The sequence below is a fragment of the Muscardinus avellanarius genome (assembly GCF_963383645.1).
Source record: "Muscardinus avellanarius genome assembly, chromosome: 11".
Lineage (NCBI taxonomy): Eukaryota > Metazoa > Chordata > Mammalia > Rodentia > Gliridae > Muscardinus > Muscardinus avellanarius.
In genome coordinates this window covers 39,512,472-39,536,740 of record NC_137797.1, presented here as the reverse complement: position 1 = coordinate 39,536,740, position 24,269 = coordinate 39,512,472, and the positions used below count along the sequence as shown (strand labels likewise).

The window sequence follows — 24,269 nt, the reverse complement described above, 5'->3', positions numbered from 1 at the left end:
CCGGGCTACATTCCCAGACCTATTTTTACATTTTTATTTGGAAACAGGGTCTCCTAAGCCAGCGCACACAGCTGGCTTCGAACCTGTGTGATCCTCCTGTCTCTGCCTCCCAAGCGCGGGGATTACAAGCATGCGCCACCACGCCCGGCCCAGACCTATTTTATATTTTTATTTGGAAACAGGGTCTCTTAACCCAGCACGATCCTCCTGTCTCTGCCTCCCAAACACAGGGATTACAAGCGTGCACTACCATGCCTGGCAAAATCTCAGGGTATTTTTTATTTGCATCTCTGATTGCTAATGATATTGATCATTTTTTCATGCATTTATTGGCCATTTGAATTTCTTCTTTCATGAAATACATATTTAGTTCACTTACCCACTTTTTGATTCAGTTATTTGATTTCTTAGTGCTGAGTTTCTTGAGTTTTTTGTATATTCTAGATATTAGTATTCTATCAGAGGAATAGTTTGCAAAAATGTCCTCCCATGCTATCAGCTCTCTGTTGAGGTTTTTGTTAGTTTCCTTTGCTTTACGGAAGCTCTTCAGTTTCATGCAATCCTGTATAGATCTGCCTTTTTGGTTTCTTGTGCTTTGGGGTTCTTTTTGAGAACAGTTTTACCTGTGCCTATGAGTTAGAAGGTTGGACCTATGCCCTCTTCCAGGGGTTTCAAGGTCTCTGGTCTAATTTCTAAGTCTTTGATTCATCTTGAACTGACACTTGTGCGGGGTGAGAAAGTGAGGTTTATTTCCATTATTCTGCATATGGTTAACCAGTTTTGCAACACCAGTACTTGGGAGGCTGAGACATGAAGATCACAAATTCCTGCAGCCAGCCTCAGCTACTTTTATCCAGTGTATGTTTTTGGCCCCTTTGTTAAAAATCAATTGGCTGTAAGTGTACAGATTTGTTTCTGAGACTTCTATTCTGTTCCATTGGTCTATATATCTGTTTTTGTACCATTACCATGCTGTTTTTATTACTCTGGCTTTGTAGTTGAAAGTCAGGCATTGTGATTCTTCCTGCATGGTTTTTGTTGCTGAGAACTACTTTGGCTATTCTGGGGGTTTTGTTGTTCCAAATGAAGTTAAGTAATTAATCACATAAACAGACCAAAGACAAAAATCACATGATAATTTCAATAGACACTGAAAAAGCACTGGACAAAAATCCAACATCCATTTGTGCTAAAATGCACTGCAGAGAATCAGAATAGAAGGAAGATACCTCAATCATAAAGGCAGTCTATAACAGACCCACAGCCAATATCATATCAAATGGAGAAAACTGAGAATTCCCCCTAAAAATGGGAACAAGGATGTTCATTATCACCAATTCTTTTCAATATAGTACTTGAGACTCTGGCCAGAGCAATAAGACAAGAAAAGGAAATGAAAGGAATACAAATAGGAAAAAACTAAAACTTTTACTGTTTGTAGATGACATGATACAATACTTAGAAGACCCAACAATCTCAACCAAAAGGCTTACAGAACTGATCAAAAAATTCAGCAAAGTGTCTGGATACAAAATCAATCTTAAAAATTCAAAAGCTTTTCTGTATGCCAAACATAAATCTACTGAAAAGGAAATCCAGAAAACACTTCCACTCAGGATTTTCCACAAAAAAATAAAATACTTAGGAATAAACCTAACCAAGGAGTTAAAAATCCTCTACAAAGAAAATTATGAAACACTGGGAAAAAAGAAAGCAAAGAAGACCTAGAGAATGGAAAGATCTTCCATATTCTTGGATAGATATACTATATATCATCAAAATGGCCATTTTTCCAAAAGTGATTTACAGATTCAAAGCATTACCCATTATATTTCCAAGGTTATTCATCACAGACATAGAACAAATTTTAAAGTTTTGCTCTAATAACAGTATTTCAATTTGGTTTTTTTGTTTTCATTCAGGTGAAAATGTAAAGCTAAGTGAGTTTATGAATGTGAAAAAATCTCATGAGGTTCAGGCAATGTCAGAGCTGATTTGCAGTATTACTGATTACTTTGGAATAAAACAAGTAAGAGTGTTTCTCTTTATTTTTAGATTTTAAAAATATTACCACTTTTTGATATCACTTGGATTTTATTTTCTATTGTCATTTCTGGTCTTTAAAGTATTTTTAAATAATAACATACTTTAAACATCAGATCCTTTAAAAATGTTTTCATTTCCCAGTATACTAAAAATAAGATTGTTAATGTCTTGCCACATATTTTACTCTTCAAAATGTATAGAATTTAAAGGTAATTCATTTTTATATGTTGTAACTCCAACTTGAAGGAACATTACAAAGATGGCATTTTGCTGATAGGTATTCTTAGAATCTGAGTTATCAATTTGTGGTTTGGAACACCCGCCTCAGTATAGCAGCACAAACAAGTTTTTAGGATTTGGATTCATCCATAGTGTGTGAATTATGATGTATTCCTGTTTTGGAAAAATAGCTTCTAGCAAATGGTAGTGATGCCTGAAAACAGTTATTAGAATAAAATTAATGATTACCCATGTTGGCCTATAAAATATTAAGTTCTTTCTCTTTTTTTATCCCTACAAGAAGATCTATAAAGATAACGGAGGATTTTTCTTCACATTATGCAAAAGCATAATGTGTACTCAGTGAAAATGATTTCAGTCATGATTTATTTTGGTTTAATTTTATATATTTTATTATATATATAATGATTACATAAGACTCATCAGTTTCTTTAAAAATCACTTAAAGTATTTTTATTTTAATTTAGTTTTAAAATTTTACATTCGAATTGTTTGTTGCTGCTATATCATATGCATTCTGATGGTTAATTTCAAATTTGTATTGACTTTGTACTCTGACACATTCCTAAGTTTACTTACTATTTAGGTTAGCATTTTATATATTCTTCCTGTAGTATTTAGTAGTTATTAGACTCTCCCATGGATCCACCCACATTCATTGTAAGTTTGAGGAACATAGCTTCTGATGGGCATGTGGAGCCACTTGTGGAAACCTGGATCTCTAGAGTAGCAGCTGGAGGCAAGGACTAAGGTAATGGTGATGTGAGTAAACTCCAGAGGAACAAATGGGTAGCTTAGTTGGTATTAAAAGGAGCATAACAAGATTAAGCAAGTAAGGCATTAATTACTAACAGCAGGTCCATTGTAGAGAACAAAACCCTAAAGACAGAAAAATTCAGATAATTTTGTTCAATTAAGCTGGGTAAAGGCTCTGTTCATGTAGGATAGGAATTGAGGAACAGAGGAAAATTGAAGAAAGGTCCAATCCTTAGGGAAAATTGGTATGTATAAGGCAGAGCAACAGAGACCCCAAGAACTGACTCAGATTCTTTATGGAAAACAAGCCAAAACTCCAGTCATCTAGTTTGATACCACAAAGCAGAGCAAGCAGAATATAGAAGTGACAAAAGCATAATATGTACTCAAGTGGAAAGGATTTCAATCATGTTTTCTGTGGGCTTAATTTTATATATTTTTATCATATATAATGATGACATAAAATTCATCAATTTCTTTAAAATCACAGCATTTTGATTTTAGTTTAGTTGTTTTAAAATTTTACATCCAAATTGTTTGTTATTGTATGCATTCTGATGGTTCATTTCAAATTTATGTTGACTTTGTACTCTGGCACATTCCTAAGTTTACTTACTTACTATTTAGGTTAGCATTTTATATATTCTTCAGGATTTTATGTGGACACAATCATATCATCTCTGAATAAAGGCAGTTTTACTTCTTCCCTTCCAACATTTATATCTTTTACTTCTTTTTTTATTCAACTGACTAGAGCTTTTAGGAGAATGTTGAATAAAAATGGTCAGAGTGATTGGATTTTAGTAGAAAAATAAATATAACAAGTTATATAAATTATATAACCCATTTGTTTACTTTAAAATAATACTTAGAATGTTTTTTTTTTTTTTTTTTTTTACCAACTGACTAAAATCCTTTAATTCATTCTATTTTTCTTCAGGTTATTGACTTGGGTTCTGGTAAAGGCTACCTAAGTTCCTTTTTATCCTTGAAGTATGGTTTAGAAGTTTATGGAATTGATTCTTCAAATACCAATACTCATGGTGCTAAAGAAAGAAATAGGAAATTGAAGAAACATTGGAAACTCTATCAGACTCAGTCAAGAGTAGATGTGAATGGACTGGCATTTAAAACAGCAAAAGAAAGTAAAGTGCAAAATGAAATGAAATACAAAGCAGATATTGAGAAAGTATGTAACAGTTCTGTAAATCAAGAAAAGATGTCTACCTCAGATTTCTTGCCAGATTTGTCAGGCTCTGTAATTTCTAACATCAGAAAACAAATGGAAAACCTACATATTCAACCACATGGAGAAGAAAATATATGCTTTGAAAATGCTTTTTCTCTCATAGACTTTTTGCCTATCAATGCCATAGAGCCTACTTCGTCATCACAAATACCCTGCAGAGTGATTTCTGAAACAAATAAAGGGAGGAGGAAAATGACATCAAAGTCAAGTGAATCGAGTATATATTCACCATTAACCTCTTTTATTACTGCTGATTCCAAACTACATGACATTATTAAAGATCTGGAGGTAATTTCACTTTTTTCATCTTTTTTTTTTTTTCTTAAAAAGCTTAAGCTTTATCCTTGCTTTATGTCTGGTTTATATAGGCTAAAATGCCATTTTTGGTAAAATAGTTTTAATTAATGTTTAAATGAAATAATTACATGTGTTACTGAAGATAGCCATAAAAATATACTTCAGTCACAACTTAATACTTGCATCACTTTGAATTTATCATTTAAAGTAAATAATAATGACAAAAAGGAAACATCTACTGAATATTGCATACCAGAGATTATAGTAAGTCATTTAGAGAAATTAACTCATTTCAACTTTGCAAAAACGCATTGCATTGAGATACTATTCTTAACCCCATTTTTTTATCTGAAGAAACTAAGGCACTGAAAAGTCAAAACAGAGTTACCAAATTACTCTTTTGACTTAACTGGAATTGAAGCCCAGACTCTTTTGCAAGACTAAGTTCTTAATGTTGAAAATATAATTTATTTAAATAGGTTTACTAATGATTAATTCTTTGACTCCTCTTAAACACATGCATCATCAATACTTATACCTTTAAAATTAATTTTAGTTGGTATTATAAAGCAGTCAACCTGTTGGGTGAGTAATACTTCAGATAACATGTGTGTGTGTGTGTGTGTGTGTGTGTGTGTGTGTGTGTGTGTGTGTGGTACTGGGGGTGGAACCCAGAGGGTTTTCTACCTCCGGGCCATACTACCAGACCTATTTTATACTTTATTTGGAAACAGGGTCTCACTAAGTTGCTGAGAGCCTCACTAAGTACCTGAGGGTGGCTTCGATCCTGTGTGATCCTCCTGTCTCAGCCTCCCAAGTACTGGGATTACAAGTGTGCGCCACCACGTCCAGCTTTAGATAACATTTGGGAGACATGATGGTTTCGTTTTTTAAAAACTGAATTAAAGTTGATATTCAAGTAAGAGGTCTATACTAATAATAAATCCTTTGGGCTATCTGGTTTTAAGACTGTCGCCTGGAAAACCGAGATGGTAATAAAAATTCTATAAAAATCTTTAATTGCAAATGGTGAAAGTATGTTCTAATAGGCCACAAATTTTCTGAATATGAATTATCTTTTTAAACTAAACTTTTATGAGTCATGTAAAGAAGGAAAGGAATTATGTTAAATTTAACTTTTAATGATTGGTAGGTTGAACAAGAGTCTGTGCATGCATGTACTTGTGCCCATATGTATTTGTGCATGTGTACTTAAATTCGGTTTTGGATAATCAGAGGAAATATGTTATAGAATTTTTAACACTATATTTATTTTTATAGCAGTATTTTATAAGAATTTTTCTTATTTTTGCCGTACTGGGGATGGAACCCAGGGGCATTTTACCTCCGAACTACACCACCATCCCTGTTTTTGTTCTTTATTTTGAAACAGGTTCTCATTGAGTTGCAAAGGACCTCACTAAGTAGCTGAGGCTGTCCTCAAACCTGGATTCCTCCCGTCTCAGCCTCCCAAATGCTGGGATTACAAGCATGCGCCACCACTTCCAGTTTTGTATAAGATTTTTGACAGGCTTTATGTGACAAATCTTAATAAAAACTTGATTAGTATAATCAAAGTATGAAAATAAACATGTCTAAAATCACAGGCCCTAGTAAATCATGCTATGTTTGATTGACTCAATCTTTAATTTACTTTGTCTAGTTATTAAGCAAATATTAGTTGTGTAAGAAATAAAAGAAAACATAAATACACACACATACACATAATCTCAAAAGTTGCGATAAGACATCATAGCCATTTTGCCTATAAAGGAAAAATTATTTATTACCAAAAAAACACAGTACTTTCAGATAAATATGATAATTTTAAAAATTCACAGGTTTGAATGATTATTCAAAATCTTTATTTGAATTATTTTCTAGCTCTCTTTTTTAATTGCTAAAATTTATTTTTATTTTCTTTAAAGGATTGCTTAATGGTGGGTCTACATACCTGTGGTGATCTTGCTCCAAATACTCTGCGGATATTTACTTCCAATTCTGAAGTTAAAGGAGTTTGCAGTGTGGGTTGTTGCTACCACCTCTTATCTGAAGAGTTTGAAAACCAGAATAAAGGTACAAAGTTCTCTATGTGTGTTTATTTGAGCAGTAATTTTTATTTATTTGAGTAAGATGGCTTTTTAAAATTTCTTCCCCTTTTTTCTTCTTACCATAATTGTGACTTAAATTAACATTTTAAACAACATCTATTTTCTTGCAAGTTCAATGTTACAGTATTATTGAAATTTGATGCATCATATTTTATGTATTTTCTTATAGTTTCTTTAGCCATAAAATGATCTTAATGAGTGCTGAATGCTTTGCAAATAATTGAAATTTGATGTGGTATATGTTTTAGAGAACTTCTACTTAAAAATGCTTCTGAGGTATGCTTTTACTGATAAAGTAATTTTATCATTATTATTATGGTTCAATGTTTGTTTTCATTTCCAAAGCTGCCTTTATTTCTGAAAGAATATTGATATTTCTAAAAAGTATTGCTAAGTTAATTAAAAGTTCACATATTAGGATTTTGGAAAACCATAAGACTGCGCTTGCATTTAAATGATCGTATTCAAGCCAGGCATGGTGGCACACACTTGTAATCCCAGTACTTGGGAGGCTGAGACAGGAGGATCACAGGTTGGAGGAGAGCTTCAGAAAGTAGGCAGGACTCTCATCAAACTAGTGAGATGCTGTTTCCAAATAAAAATAAAATAGGGATGGGCATGTGGCTTGGAGGTAGAATGCCCCTGGTTTCCATCCCCAGTAATGTAAAAAATCAAGAAAGGAAAGAAGGAAGGTTGGTTGGTTGGTTATATAGAAACTATGCTCCTGCAGAGTGAAGTACAGAAGTTGGGAGAATTTGAAGCACCCCATAGTCCTTCACTCAGAATAATTTCTAAAATAACCTCTGTTTAATGCACTTTACCTAAGTTAAATCCATATGATATGATTTCAAAATTGTGGCTTCAGAATAGCATTTCGTCTACTAAATGACAAAGCTACCATATCAGTAAAAGCATACCTTAAAAGTATTTGCAATTCTCTTTTATATTAGTTTAATGACCGCTTTATTAATGATATCTCCCTCACATCCATCTTCCTTCTTTCTTTCTTTCTTTCTTTCTTTCTTTCTTTCTTTCTTTCTTTCTTTCTTTCTTTCTTTCTCTTCTTTCTTTCTTGGTGGTACTGGGGTTCCTGGAAACCCTTCTACCTCTGGGCTACACTCCCAGACCTATTTTATACTTTTTATTTGGAAACAGAGTTTCTTAAGCCAGCGCGGCTGGCTTCGAACCTGTGCAATCCTCCTGTCTCCGCATCCCAAGCGCGGGGATTACAAGGGTGCGCCACCAAGCCCAGCCATCCTTTTCTTTCTAATCCTCACATTTTTCTCTCTCTGGAGTGATCTACAGAGCTTGTCCTATTGCTATGAGATGTTTATTTCCCAATATTTAAATTGCAATCTGTTGTATAGTTATAAGGCTATGGGTAATTTTATTTCTTTCTTGTCTAGTTCTGTCAAGTATGTAAAAAGAGTTCAAGGTAAACATCACTGTTTTGCAGCAACCAGAAAGTGTCAGAAGGCCGGGCCTCTTTCCAAATAAAAAGTATAAAATAGGTCTGGGTGTGTAGCCCGGAGGTAGAAGGGTTTCCAGGAACCTTAGTACCACCAAAAAAAAAAAAAGTGTCAGAAGTACATTTTTCCACAACCTTGCCAGCATATATTATTGTTTGTGTTTTTAATGATTGGCATTCTAATTGGAATTAGGTAAAATCTCAGGCTAGTTTTAATTTTCATCTCTTTAATTGCTAATGAATATTTTTCATATATTTATTGGCCAATATCTTTTTTGTGAAATGTTTACTTAGTTCACTTGCCCTTTTTTTATGGTACTGAGAATTGAACCCAGAGGCATTCTCCCTCCGATCTACAACCCAGACCAGTTTTATTTCTCATTTGAAAACAGGATTTCACTAGGTTGCTGAAGGCTCACTAAATTTCTGTGGCTGTCCTCAAACCTGCAATCTTATTGTCTCAGCTTCTCAAGTACTAGGATTACAAGTGTGTGCCACCACACCCAGCTTTGTTTGCACATTTTTGATTAGGTTAGTGTGTGTGTGTGTGTGTGTGTGTGTGTGTGTGTGTGTGTGTGGTGATTTTCTTGAGTTCTTTTGATATTCTAGATTTTAGTTCTCTAGCAGAGGAATCTTGGGCAAAGATCTCCCATTATGTTGGCTGTCTACTGAGGTTCTATATAGTTTCCTCGGCTGCACAGAAGCCTTTTAGATTATGCAGTTCCATGTACTAAGTGAAAGGTAGGATGTTCTCCCTCACATACAGAAGCTAAGGAGAAATTGAGACATAAGAGGGACTCTAGACAAAGGAGAAACCTAAGTGTAGTTAAGGAGGGTATCTGAGGAAGATGGGAGGGAGGAAGAAGACTCAAAGAAGGAAACACCTCATGGTCATGATGTACATACACAGACTTATCAAACCTAATCTCTGTGTTGAGAATGAGATGTAGGGAGGAAGAGGGAGTGGGGTAAGAAGTGAGAGAGGGCTTAAAAAGTATTTTGTGCAGTATGCATGTATACATCTATCACCCTACACCTCATCAAGATGCATGATTACAATGTACCAATAAAAAGTATTTAAATAGGACATGTTAGATTAAAAAAGAAAAAAAGGCTCTAGCCAGGTGAGGTGGCTAACACTTGTACTTCCAGCATTTAGGAGGCTGAGACTGGAAGATCAGGGTTCGCGGACAGCCTCAGCTCCTTAGGCCCTCCGTGACTTAGTGAGACCCTGTTTTTAAAATAAAGAATAAAAAATAGGGCATGGGGTATAGCTCGGAGGGCAAATGCCCCTGGGTTCCAGCCCCAGACCCAAAAAGAAAAAAAAAATGCTTTTAAAGAGCCTGAAAGGAAAAGGAAGATTGGTGCACATACATATTCTGTTGCTCCTCTTTCTTTCCTGCCAAGGACAAATATGATAGATTAATGTGTCTTGGGTATATAGAAATTCAGTTTTATACATTTTTGTGTCTTTATAACTAACCATATCAACCTAAACATGATTTATATAAATGATTGTTTATATAATATGTGTTGAGTAAATTATGAGAACAAGACTGTCCCTCCCTATGGAGATGAACCACATTCTCCCCTGAATGTGTGTTACTTGCTTTGCCCCCAAAGATTCTCACTATCAAGATGATGTCATTTTCCCCTTGAATGTAGTGTATTCCTTGATTTTGCCTAAAAGCTCTGGTTAAAATGGCTATGTTCTTCTTAAAATGTGTATTTCTTTCTTTATTCCAAAAGACATCTTTCACTTGAGATACTCTGCATTCTCCCTTGAATATGTATTTGTTTTTCTAAACAAATCTGTTTCTCTAGGGGGAAAAAAAGAAAACAAGTGACTAGGAATAGGAAAAAAATAAATAAGCACTGCCCCCTGCCTTGGCAGTTGCAAATCAGATAGGTAAGGGAGTATATAATAGAATTGGAAAAAACATTTATTACATAGGAACTATTTTCAAGGCAAAGTCCCTGGCACTTTCTTTATACTAAAGATAAATTGGGGAGGAACTCATAAAAAGAAGTAACAAACTCAAATAGAGGATAAGTAAAGTTTAATTCAACAAACATTCCTTGAACACCAATTGTGTTCCACTTTATTCTAAGTGGTAGTGATACAAAAATATTGGATACCATGTTTATCATCAAAGAACTTTTTTTATGGTACTGGGATTAAATTCAGGGGCATTCTACTTCTAAGCTACATCCCCTGCCCTATTTTTTTAATTTATTAACTTTGAACTAAGGTCTCATTAAGTTGCAGAAGGCCTCACTAAATAGTTGAGGATGGCCATGAACCTGTGATCCTACTGTCTCAGCCTCCCAAGTACTAGGATTACAAGCATATGCAACCACACACAGCTATCAAAAAACTTCCTTATAAAGCTCCAAATAGGAACAGTGTTCATCTTTGTTTTCTTATCCTCCAACATTAGTTTCAAATAGTGTAGTAAATGTATAGGGTAGGATATTATGTCTGTGTTCTTTATTGCAAAGTAGCATGTAGCTCAGTCTAAGACATTTGGGTATATTCCAATGCAGCCAAACCTACATTGTCTTGAAACATCAACATAATTTAATCAGACAAGCAGAAGGAAGTACATTATGCAGACAGACTAAGCAAACATGTAGGGTGATAAATATCTAAAGTCAAATTTTCTTTTCTTTGATTTTCATAGTCACTATTTCTTTTTTACTTTCTGTTGTATTTTTCTCATATTTTTCTAAGAAAAAGTGATCATCTTCATTTCATTGGTAAAAAGGCACAATTTTTAGAGTATATGAGACCTCCTTTCTCATTTACAGTTTACTTTATACCCCATTTCTTTATAATCCCTACTTGTTTCAGTCTAAATTAATTTAGTATTTAGTCATTTGTAAAGTAATTTAGTTTTCTGAGTAAATTAGTTTAATCAAATAGTTCCAAATTTTTGTACACTAGAACTGAAAGCCTCTGTTAAATTTTCAAGTATTGGGTATTGGATCCTATCTGAATAAAGAGAGTTTTGCTATTTCTTATCTAGGGTGAAAGTCACTGTGTGTTGATAGTATATTTTTGACTCTAGGATTCAGGTAGAAAAAAGTGATGGAGAAGTTTGTCAGAACAGAGACTGGCAGCTACAAGCTCTTGTTTTCCCTCCTTTGAGGTATAGTCAATCTATGTTAAGCCTCCTTGTCAAAAATATCCATAAGGAATTGTTGATATCATCAAATGTACAATGCTAGGCTTCAGTGGGGGGAAGCAATCATAATGTCTTAGCATTAACTTGCTTTCTTCATGTATATCTAAAATGAACAGAGTACTGGGTATTTTGCTAGTCAGAAAAGCAAAGAGTAAGCAGGAGGAAACAGGAATGAGTGATGAGATGCATACAATATGAGTACCCTCAAATGCTTTGGAGGTCAAGAAAAAGGTTGGGCCAAAAGATAAGAGAAAAATGTAGAAAAATAAGTGATAGGAATAATAAAAGCAAACTTGGTTTTATGTTGTGATTTTTACCTATCTCTAGACAGCCACATTTTCTCATCTCAAAAGCCAGATGGAAAAGGCAGCTTATTCCCTTTGCCACATTCTATCTCCAGCTTTCTCATGTTATGTTTTTTGTAGTAAAAGAGGGATGTTCTGGCTCTGCAATTCTTATAACTTTGTTTTTAATTCTGTCTCCTCAAATTTGATACTTTCAGTATAGTATAGATCTGCCACTGACTGGATTGTAATTTCTAGGTGTAAGACTTGAATATATTTAAGAAGCTCCATAGGTAATTCTTGTGAACGGCAAAGTTGAAAAGTGGTGTGTGTGTGTGTGTGTGTGTGTGTGTGTGTGTGTGTGTGTGTGTGTGTAATGGTTATTTAAGAAGACATGTAGAATTCTACAGGGAGATTTATAAAAATATAGTCAAGATAATACATATTTATTTAACCTTTTCCCATGTACAGACTTAGGTGGGCTCTACTCAGATGCCAGTTTTTAGTTCTAAACCAAATATCGAACCCACAACAGCCCAGCAGGTTCTAGCAAAGTGAAACTGCAGAAAACAATAATAACTAGTCCAGTACAAAGTTATTGATGTACATAGCTCAGATGGAAACCTTGGAAAACCAAATATAGATCTAAGAGGGCAGAAAGCTAGGTTGTAAATATAGGTGAAGTTAATGGTTATAAGCTAGACATATTCAAAAAGGAAAATCTAAAACAAGCAATGAGTGTCCAAGATAATTATTATAATTACTACTACAATTTTGGTAGCTTACCTTTACTGAAGAGCAGATATAGGTAGGTAGGTAGGTAGGTGTAGGTGTGTGTGTGTGTGTGTGTGTGTGTGTGTGTGTGTGTGAGAGGGGGGGGGGAGGGAGCAGGCAGGCAGGCAGGCAGGGAGGGAGGGAAGGGGAGGGAGAAGACAATGGTAAACTAAGAGTTTGTTCTGGACTATTTAGCAGCCAATTTTGTAATAGAAAGTGAATATAGCTTTATTTTGCACATACATTGTATACTATATAGTCCCAATAGTCTGTACTAAAATAGAAATATTTTACTATATAGTCTGATCATTATATTAAAATAACTACTTATAAGGCAAATGGTTTGTATGCATAGAGTAGCCTATTTTCTGACATAGATCAAGTACTAGGTTCCAGGGAGTTCTATCCCTGAAAGGTTAAATATATCATGTGTCCCTCACTTCATATCTTACACACCTGCCCCTCACCCTCCCTGTATTTGCACAGCTGTTTTTAAGTTTGAATTGTGGCAGCATTGCCCTTTGGGATGTAAATTTGAGTTATTAATAGTCTAACATAGTACAGTAGAAAATTCTGGTATGTACACTGCAAACTTTTTATGATGATACTTACTATATAAACAATATGTTTTACATGAATATGTTTACCCAATAACACTGTGGTAGACCATAGAGGTGGTCTGTCATGAATGTCAGTTTTCAAAAATACCTCAAAGCTCTATGAGTCATTATGAATACTGAATTTATATCATATGTTTTAAAAACAGCTTTTAAATAGTTTTATATTATAAGCCAATAGTCCCTTAGAGAACAAGAAATACCAGAAACAGTTTTATTACATTGCTTTATAGAATGCACATTTTCTTAAGCTTGACTATTTGAATATTTGTCTTAACAATGATTATTATTATCATAATTATATTGAAGTATTTATATTATTTCTTATTGAAGATGGAGAGAGAACTGTTTTAAAAATCTCAGTGCAATTTGGTGGTGGTTCTCAAAAAGGTAAAAATAGACTACCAAATGCCACTGGTTACTAATTCCGATCTATACATTTCTCCTTCCTTCCTAATGGAACCATAACTTTGTTTAAGCAGTAGTTACCAGAGAGATTGAACCCATTAGCCTCAGAATTGAATGAATCCTTAATTACTTTAAATTACGGTAATTCCATTGATTTAGGAGTGAAGATAAAACACGGTTCTTACTAATGAGGCATGAGAGGTATCTTCTAGGACATTTCTGCTTTTTAATCTTAAAACTGAACACAAGATAGGAATATCACACACACACACATCTTTGTTTCTGTTGCTGTTTTGTTTTAGTTATTTTTTTCGGTCATCTCTATAGTTATTCAGATTGTCAGAATTATCTGTATCTGTTAATTATTAGATTAAAATATTTTCTGTCTTAAGTCATTACTAGTGCTTTGACTGAGCTTTTCAAATTCAGCCTGAGTGATAGAAGGTACCATTACTTTTACTACAAGTTTATATGATAATTTCAGTGTCTTTGGAGTGCAAAAAGAGTAGAGAAAGTGCTTTGACTTTATTAGGAGCCTTTATTAGCATTAATCCTTGTCAAGACACAAATTTGTGTTTGGTTTGCTCCTTCCCCACCTTTTCCCAGCCTACTACCAGAGAGTCTTCTAATTTTATTAGTGCATTCCAAATGCTTCAGATTTGCAAAATCAAATAATAGTGTATAGCCCTTGAAAGACCATAAACTGACTTTACATTTACCCTCAGTTTTTATTATTAGGAAATAATAAGGTGATTCTATCATAAATTTCCCATTGTATGTATTTATGTGGTAGCTAACCTTGGCATCTTGTAACTTGCTGCTGCCATTTCTGTGTCAAATAGATTAGTGAAGGGTAAATGACAGTCACCTCCTACATCATTCCTTGAAAAGGAACAAGAAGCTTCCAAATATTCACCTGTTAACTACAAAGCTTTTGTTTACTCTCCCAATCATGATCTTTATTCACAAAGCATGTGATGACAACAAAGATTGTAAAATATCTTTATAGAAGATAATTATATTTTATTTTCTTAATTTTAGTGCTGATATTACATCTTTTGACTTAGATCCACAATAAAAAATATATTGTTGCCGGCATGGTGGTGCACGCTTGTAATATCAGCAGTCTGGAGGTGGAGACCGGAGGATCGAGGTTTCCAGGCAGCCTCAGCTACTTAGCAAGGCCCTTCGCAAGTCAGTGAAAACTGTTTCAAAAGCTAAAAAAGAATTAAAAAATAAATTTATAAAAAAAGAAATACATTGTCTATTACTACTAGTATATGTAGAGATTAGAGATTGAAATTTAGATCTGCTTAAATTTATAAAAATTACTTTTTCCTCTTTTAGTTAATATTTATTCTTTTTTGGGGGGAGGGGTTACTGGGGATTGAACCCAGGTGCATTTTACCTCTGAGCTACACCTTCAGCCCTATTTTTTAATTTATTTTATTTTATTTTATTTTTATTTTTTGCAGATCTGGGAATGGAACCCAGGGGCATTCTACCTCCGACTCATACCCCTTACCCTATTTTTAATTTTTATTTTGAAACAAGGTCTCACTAAATTGCAGAGGGCCTCACTAAGTAGCTGAGGCTGGCCACGAACCCAGATCCTCCTGTATTAGCCTCCCAAGTACTAGGATTACAAGTGTGCACCACCATGCCTGGCTAATATTTATTATTTAATTGTACTTAATTGTATAATACACAATGCAGGTTGACATTTTAATTTTGTTTCTCTTAAATTTTATAAAATTGTGGGTCATAATCCAGTAAATTGACTTCATGGCTCATTAATGTGTTGGGGTCAGTGGTGTGATGATGTATATGTTTAGTGGTTGGCTCTTAATAAAAACTTTAATGTATAGCATTTCCTGATTCCATGGTTTAAATATACTCAGTTTGGCTGATTTCAAGCTACCAATCTTATGTCACTAAATGTTGAGTTGAGAAGAGATGCACAAAATCACCTGTCTCTGGAGCCACTAAGAGCCAGCTCTATCACAATTCTGACTTTACTCTAAATTTTGTAAAACATTGCTATATAAAGTTATGTTTGTCATGAGTAACTGATTTTTCTTTTTTAGGCTGATAATCACCTTATTTGTCTTGTCAGGCATTCCAATCATATATGGTATATTGCAGATACCGAATGTATATTAGTTAAAAGAAATATTTGCTTTATTTTGACAAATATAAAAAGGTATTTATGTCTTCCTTGGTTTTTCAGTTATCCCACTTTTCACCTAAGGACTTCAGTTTCTCAACTGAATCTCAGAAGAATTTTCCCAATTGTAAATTTCTAAGTTGAAGAGGAAATATTTTACTTTGCTTTTCCATCATGGTGCATATTGTGTCATATGTACATTACTAGAATTTTTCAAAGAATTTTAGCATAGCTGGATGCATGATGCACACTTGTAATCCTAGTACTTTGGAGCCTGAGAAAAGAAGATTGCAGGCTCCGGGGCAGCCTCTGCAACTAATGAGATGTCTCAATCTAGCGAGACTGTTACCAAATAAAAGTAAAATAGGGCTGTAGGTGTACCTGGGAGATAGAACACCACTGGGTTTAATCCCCAGCAAAACACACACACACACACACACACACACACACACACACACACACTTAGCATAAAATTCGAAAATATTAAGTTTTTTTAAATTTTTTATTCTTTAATGTACTTTTATTTGTGTCTTGTAGTCTCACATCCTAATGTAGTACAGAGTGATATATATTTACATGTAAACAGCACTTGAGCTTCCCCCTAGCTCCCTCTCGCTCTCTCTCCCCATACATTATACTGAGATTAGCATTTATAAATTCACATAAGTAAATAATGTCATTGGAAGTATTTCCTTCATTAACTCTCCCTCTACTCCCTACCACTAACCTTCCCTGGACGCCCCCCTTCATCACTCACTCCACTGGCATTTCTCCTTCATTATCTAAAGCCTTCTTATATCCCAATTACTACCTAGCTTCTACTATGAGATAATGAAAGCAAATTATATGACTGATTTTATACATGTATCTATTATATATATATATATATATATATATATATATATATGATTTTTATGTTTATATATAAAAATAACTCCAAAAAACAGAAGAAAAAGCTTTAACAGTGTTCTGATAAGTCCTGTACCTGGATGTTTAAGTCTTTTTCTGTGTTTGCTAATTTTCTAAAAATTTTTCTTTTCTCTAAAGAGGTTTATAGTACCCTTGATTGTGCTCCTAGACCTTTTTCGGTGCCTTTTATCTACATTAGAATACTTCGTATTCTCATTTTGGAGGATTTTTAGGTTGTATTATTGTTATATCATCAAAATACTGTTGACTGTTCAGTTTTGATTGAACTGTTTTCCAAGAGTGATACCGTGTTTTCCATGTGGTCTAGCCTGCCAGAATTGTTTTCTCTTGCAGTCTTCAGTTTATTTATTGACTCCTTTATTTTGTTCAAAGTCTCCTTATGGTTTTTTCTTAAAGCCTCAATCTTCCCCTTCATTTCCTATACACTTTTTTTGAGGACTTTCATCATATTGAATATCAAAATTCAGAATTCTCCTTTTTGCACTTCCTACATATCAGTATTGGTCATCTTCCTTGTTGTTGAATTGTAGGAGTTATTATTTCCTTGATTTTCTTACTTCTCATATTTTAAGAGTTCTCAGGTTTGTATTTCTGTTGTCTTAGTATCTTTTTCCTCTTTATATGTGAGTCCTGTATTTATTTATTATCCCTTTATAATAAGGTCTATGCTGGGGGCATATTTTCACCTCTACCAATTTGATCTATATAATCAAGCTTTTGAGTTTGTCCTCCAGGGCCTCTTTAAATAGGTATAATTTGCCAGGCGTAGTGGCGCACGCTTGTAATCCCCGCGCACAGGCAAACAGGAGTCTGATTGGCTGCAGGCCACTGCTTTCCAAGCCCCCAATTTTTTTTTTTTTTTGGTGGTACTAGGGTTCCTGGAAACGCTTCTACCTCCGGGCTACACTCCCAGACCTATTTTTATACTTTTTTTTTGGAAACAGGGTTTCTTAAGCCAGCACGACTGGCTTTGAACCTGCACGATCCTCCTGTCTCTGCCTCCCAAGCGCCAGGATTACAAGCATGCACCACCACGCCCGGCCAGGCCCAAATTTTGTAGGGCTAGAAACTATGATCTTCTGTTCAAAGCCTACAGCCCGCTGTTTGGGACTTAGTACACTTCAGAATAAAAAAGCCTTATAAACAAATTAAAAGTGATATTTCAAATTATTTATTTTCATTGAATCCTCTGTTTGACTTTCTCAACATCATTGGTAATTACTCAATAATCAGGAGATTAGAGCATAGAAATTTTTTAACAACTCCTAATTTAAGACAAACCTTAAAATGAGGGCTCTGTTATGGTTAGATATAGAATGTCCTCTGAAGAGCTCATGTGTTAATGTTCAGAGTTGATATAATTAAGGCTTGATGGTAGTAAACTAAACAGTGGATAAATCCATTGTAATGGATGGTAAAGTAGACAGGTAGGATGTGACTAAAGGACTTGATACTTGGGGTATGGCCTTGCAAATTAGATATTATTCTCTTTTCTTCCGGCCTCCATGATGTGAGAGCTTAGCCTTTCCTTCTCCCTCTTTCTGCCTCCTGCCACCTTTGCCTGAGCTCTGTAGACCCCAGTGTTACATAAACTGAACCCCAAGTTTCCAAAATTTGTGGGCAATTCAATCTTTCTTCCTCTAAGTTGTGTGGTCAAGTTTTTGCTCTCTGAAAGAGAAATTTGTATCAGAGGAATGATATCACTTGCTGTATCTAAAATTACCCATGTGTGTTTTGAATCTTTGGAATTGGTTTGTGAGAGGAAGTTGGTTTGTGAAAGGAAGAGGGCCAGAATGCTGATAGAAAGTCATACTGTAGAGACTGTGCTCAGGAGATTTTGGAGGGCAAAAAGGACTCCATAAGAAAAAGAGTCGAGGCCACAGGTGTGTTACATTCTGGCAAAGAACTTATCAGTATTTTGCCCATATCCTGAAACTTTGTGTGAGGGTGAATTTAAAGATGATAGACTAATTAAGTTGCATTATGAACACTGATGTGAGCATTCAGCTAATTATACAGTGAATTTCAGAAGCAAAAAGCAAAGCAGAGAGCCTTTACAAATTTGCAGTTTGGTCAGAAAGGCATGTTTAAAGCTGGGGCCCACAGAGATGGTGTTGTGAAAAAAAGTAAGGTGGCTGAAGGGAAGTTGACTGTTTTGCATAGGAACAAAGAAAGTAACATAGGTTAGGTAGCTCAAGCCCAAGAACAGGACCATAGGAACAAGAGCATAGGACTGACAGCACAAGATTAAGACAGGCCCAGCTGTGGCCAGGATTGAGGCAGGCCCCAGCAGCATTTGTGATTGAAAAGAACCCGGTGGCATTGATTAAAGAAGATGTAACTACTTTTATTCTGGCTTGGCTGGGGAAAAAAAAAAAAGATGTGGAGAGTTTTCCCCAGATTAAAGGAAGACCTGGAAAACCAGGCAACATGTTGTGGGGTCAGAATCCCTGCAAGCAGACCCAAGTGAGGAATTTGTGAAGCTGTAAGAATGAAGCCACCAATGTAAGAAAACCTGACATTTAGAAACTTTTAGAATGTGGAGCAACTGCCAGGAAAAGTTGCAAGCTACTAGCCATTGATCCAGGCTAGAGGAGAGAGTATGCCACCATTTAAGTCACCTAGGCCATAGGGGCAGGGATGCTAAGACCCCTCAAAGGTTACATCTCACCACCATGTGTCCTGGATACTAGAAGTGGAGCTGGAGGATTAAATGCTTGCTTTGCTAGATTTAGATTCTGTTTTGGTTCCACTCCTTTTTTCTATGGCCCTATTCCTTCATATTAGATTGCAAATGTTTATTCTGTGCCATTGTATATTGGATGTATATAACTTGCCTTTATTTCTACAGAGATTCACAGCCAGGAATTTATATTGAGTCTCAGAGGAGACTATGATCTTGCGACTTTTGAATGATGCTAGAAATTTTAAAACTTTGGGAACTCTTGGAGATATACTAAATGCATTTTGCCTTCTTAAATAGGCATGAGCTCTTCACAGGACAGGGGTTAGAATGTTATACTTAGATATAAAATGTCCCCAGAAGAGCTCATGTATTAATATTCACAGTTGGTATAATAAATAAACTGAGCCTCACTTATTTTTATCAAGACATTTCAGTTTAATTTTACTGTCTTTTTTCTTAATTAAATTTGGTTTGATATATAAACAAATTCTCTGCTTTCCTGGTATGATTCTGCAGTTAGATGATGATGTGAAGTTTTTGAAAATTGTACTTTTAAATTTATGCCAATATAACAATAGCTATAAACATTGTTTTTTCCCAATGTTATATATACCTGATTTTTTTTTTCTTTTTCCGGTACTGGGGATAGAACCCAGGAGCATTGTATCTCTGAGCTACACCCCCAGTCCTATTTTTTAGTCTTTTTTAAATTTTTGGCAGTACTAGGGATGGAACCCAGGAGCATTCTACCTCGAGCCATAACCTCATCCCTATTATTTATTCTTTATTTTTGAAGCAGGGTTTCACTGAGTTGCAAAAGGCCTCGCTAAGTAGCTGAGACTGTCTGCAAACTGTATCCTTTGGTCTCAGTCTCCAGAATGCTGGGATTACATGCATGTGCCACCACACCCAGCTATATCTGATTTTTAAGAAGTAAAACTAACAACTTATATAGATATATTTTTAATTTTTTTAACTTTCATAATTAGCAGTTTAATGAAAGGAGAGATACCAGTAGATTAGTGTAGGGGTTTGGGGAGGGAGGGGAAAAAAGTCTAACCCAGGGGCACTTGACCTCCGAGCCACACCCCCTGCCCTATTTTTATTCATTATTTTGAAACAGGGTCTCACTAAGTTGCCGAGGCCTCACTAAGTAGCTGAAGCTGTCTGCTAACCATGATCCTCCGGTTTCAGCTTCCCAAATGCTGGGATTACAGGAATGCGCCACCACGCCCAGCTCTGGGGAAAAAGTCTTGATGAAGAAAATGCCATGTACATATATGAAGTTATCAGTACCAATCTCAATAATATATATGGGAAGGTGGAAGGTGTGAGGTGGACTCCAGAAGAAAACAAACCAAGTGCTCTATGCATGTATGTTTCTATCCCTCTGAACTTAATTATGATTTATTATTATAATATACCAATAAAGTATATTTAAAAATTAAGTTTCTTAGCTATTCAGTAATTCAGTTAGAAACTATTAGAACCTATTTCAGTTTGAAAAAGTATCTAGGGTAGCTATGTTAGATTCTGTTGTTTGAAATTTTATAACAGATAAGTAAATTTTACCACCAACCTTATAAAACCAGCTGTTTGCAAGCTTTTGTTACAATATCTTATTACTTTTCACTGTTCAGCTGGACCTATATCACAGAAAAATTCCTGCCAATTAATATGAACAAATACAAAGATTTCTAGAAGTATTTGGCAGTATTTATACAATTACCTCATACTGACAGCTGTATCTGATCTTCCATTCTTCAGTCAGCTATATATTTTTCTATAATGTTGGAACTGATTTTATTTTTGCCATGAGGCATCGTTTTACTACCTAGAAATATTTAGAAATGGATCTTTAATACACTTTATTCATGTTTTTGTTTTTGTGACACTGGGGATTGAACCTAGAGACATTCTACCTTCAAACTACATACCCAGCCTTATTTTATTATTATTTTGAAACAGAGTCTCACTAGGTTAATGAGAGTCTCACTATTTGCTGAGATTGTCCTCAAATTTACAGTCCTTCTGTCCCAACCTCTCAAGTATTGAGATTACAAGTATGCTTCATCATGCCCAGGTCATAAAGTGGTTTTTGAAGTTTATGTTTGTTTATTGAGCAAAAAAAGTACATAAAAGAAGCAAAATATATAATTAAGTTTAAAATAGAAAATTACTACATTTACTTAAAAGAAATAAAGAGAATTCATTTATGTTGTGAATATAAAGTAATATAAAAGAAAGCTGATAGAAATTCATAGAAAGTTTACGATCAAATGAACAGCTTTTTTAAAAAAACTAGTCTACTAGGTCATAATCTGAATTTGTATACTGTAGAAAACATGCTCTCAGAAAATATCTTGATAAAAATACAATAATTTTTTTCTACAGTAAATAAATTAAAAACAAGTTTTCTGAATATCCTCCATTTCAAGTTAGGCACAATAATAAAATTTTCATGCAAGTGAATTTATAACATGATCCATAATATTATTATTATTATTATTATTTATGTGCATGTGTGTGTGTAGTGCTGATGATTGAACCCATGGGAATTTTACCTTCAACGTACACCCACAGCCCGATTTTTTATTTTTTATTTGGAAATGCTCTCACTAGGTTGATGAGTCTCACTACTTGCTGATGCTATACTCGATCCTGTGATCATCTTGTCTCAGCTTTTCAAGTACTGGGATTATAAGCACATATTATTTTAAATATTGTTTTATGTGTTTCAAATGTATCTAAATATAAAATATTTTATGAAAAGTAGTCTTCTAACAAAGAAAACCTATAATACATACTGAGAAACTTAATTGGAGAGTTATCACAGTGTTTACCAAACTAATGCAGTATTTTCCCTCAATACCTGGAATTTGCCATTCTATGGCCAAGTGCAGGAGAAAACAGATATTTCAGCTCAAACAGTCAAAAAGAGAAAGAGAAAAAAATCTTTACCTTTTTGTCTGTTAAGCTTACAATAAATTGGCTGATGCCTATTTATGTTGGAGAAGGCAAACTGCTTTACTTAGTCTACTGATTCAAATGTCAGTTTCTTCACAAAATTCCCTTATAGGCACATCCAGAAATAATATTTTAACCAGCTATGTGGGGATCCTTTGACACAGTAAAGTAGACACATAAAATTAACCATCACACCTGACATAGTCCAGAGGGAAAAAATAAAAAATAATAAATTATATTTTTAATATTTCCCCAAATGGTAAAATTATCATTTTGCAATTATCAGCTATTTCCTTTGTTATCTTCTCTGAAGGAAAAACTTATAAATGGAATCTATAGCTCAGTGACTTAAAGGTGAATTCTGGCAAAAACAGAACCAAAGGGCCTGGTCCATATTCATGGAATAAATTACCATAAATATATGATTATTGTGCTGCTGTTCTCTTTAAATGTCCTAAATTTTAAGATCTTTCTCTTTAGAACTTTAATCATTGTTGTTATCTACATGTAAAGTGTCTTTAAGTTGCCAATATTTTACACAATTTTTCTCATTATTTTAATAAATAGGGCAGTTTTAGAATTTATGTACTTTTGAATTAGCTATTATTCATTTTCTGGTTATATTCTTTTAATTTTATTTTTCACTTTGTTATATTTGTTATTAATGCTAAAGAGGAGTTTGACATGCCACTTAGAAATTCAAGGGTGGAAGTTCTTTTATTAGTTGGATAAACTGTTTTGAATTGCTAAGGACAAACCTTGGTAAAAGATAAGAAATATTTGAATTACTAATATTCAGATGTTATTTAAAAGGAAGCACAGGGATTGAAGCCAAGAACATTCTAAAAAAAATAGGAAAAATAAGTAAGAATAGCAGTATTAAACCTTATAATTCTATCCATTGTTTTCATATGTATGTGTGTGTATAAATACATGTATGTGTGTGTATATATATATATATAATTAGTATATATATTATGCACATATGTTAATTAATATGCTTATATTAATTAATAATTAATACTTTGGTTTCATACTACAAAGTATTTCCTGAAATAAGTGTACCATATTTTATTTGCCATCTTGTGTTTTGGTTTATATTTATTTATTATTTTTAAATAATTTGTACCCTATCTAGTTTTACAGTTTATTTTAGATTTATTTTTTAGTTAAGAAATGGCTGTAATTTTATTTTTGTAAATGCTCCTTATTGAATAATCAGTAGTTTAACACAGTGAGATGAAATGACACCTTTATCATTTATTATATTTATTGAATATATTCTAGTTCCTCAATCTGTTTATTCTTATAATAGTACTATACTGTTTTAATTTTGCATAGCTTATTGGAACCTTTGAAGTCTGGAAAAAAACTCTCCCAAATTCTTATTTTTTTAGAATTGTCTTAGTTTATCTTATGCATTTTCTATTACAAATTAGTTTTAGAATCACATTAAGATCTTTAAAGAAACTGTTGAGAATTTGATTGGCACTTGTTGAATTTTGTAAATTAGCATGAAGAGCATAACATCATTGTGTTGTACATTACTGTGATATGTTTTTCCTTTTGTGACATATTTCTCCATTTATCTGATTATTTCAGATATTTGTGTTAATCTTGCTCAGTTTTAATTTGGCATATTTGTTAGGGTTTTCTTTTTCTATTCAAATAGGAAATATTTATTGGATGACTTCCACCTTAATCATTTTTCGGTACTGGGCACTTAGATTGAACAAAACAAAGCCCCTACCCTGATCATACTTATAATCTGATAAGAGAGCATCAGGCATTTGAAAAATATATAATTTGATTCATAATGTCAAATTATAGGTTGTGGTAAAAAAAAAAAAACACAACAACATTGAGCCAGGGAGTAGAGAGTTATATGGATAACAAGACAAAAATCATTTAGAAAACCAAAGATTTTTGAAAACAGCAAGAGAAAAGCAACTTATTACATACAAGGGATCATCTGTTGGACTAACAGGAGATTTTACTACAGAGAGTAGTATGATATATTCACAGTACTAAACAAAACAAAAACATAAAACAAAAAACTACTCCCAACCTAGAATACTTAA

General features: G+C 34.0%; 1 protein-coding gene across 1 annotated transcript in view; it reads left to right on the top strand.

The window, feature by feature from the left end:
* The window catches only part of METTL25 (methyltransferase like 25), a gene marked incomplete at its 3' end in the record, with an annotated part of 75,930 nt that overhangs the window by 13,727 nt on the left and 37,934 nt on the right, over nucleotides 1–24,269 (top strand). Inside the window, exons 3-5 of the mRNA XM_080705495.1 lie at nucleotides 1,923–2,029; nucleotides 3,983–4,579; nucleotides 6,517–6,664. Coding sequence (XP_080561621.1) covers nucleotides 1,923–2,029; nucleotides 3,983–4,579; nucleotides 6,517–6,664 — 852 coding nt within the window. The remainder of the gene's footprint in view (nucleotides 1–1,922; nucleotides 2,030–3,982; nucleotides 4,580–6,516; nucleotides 6,665–24,269) is intronic.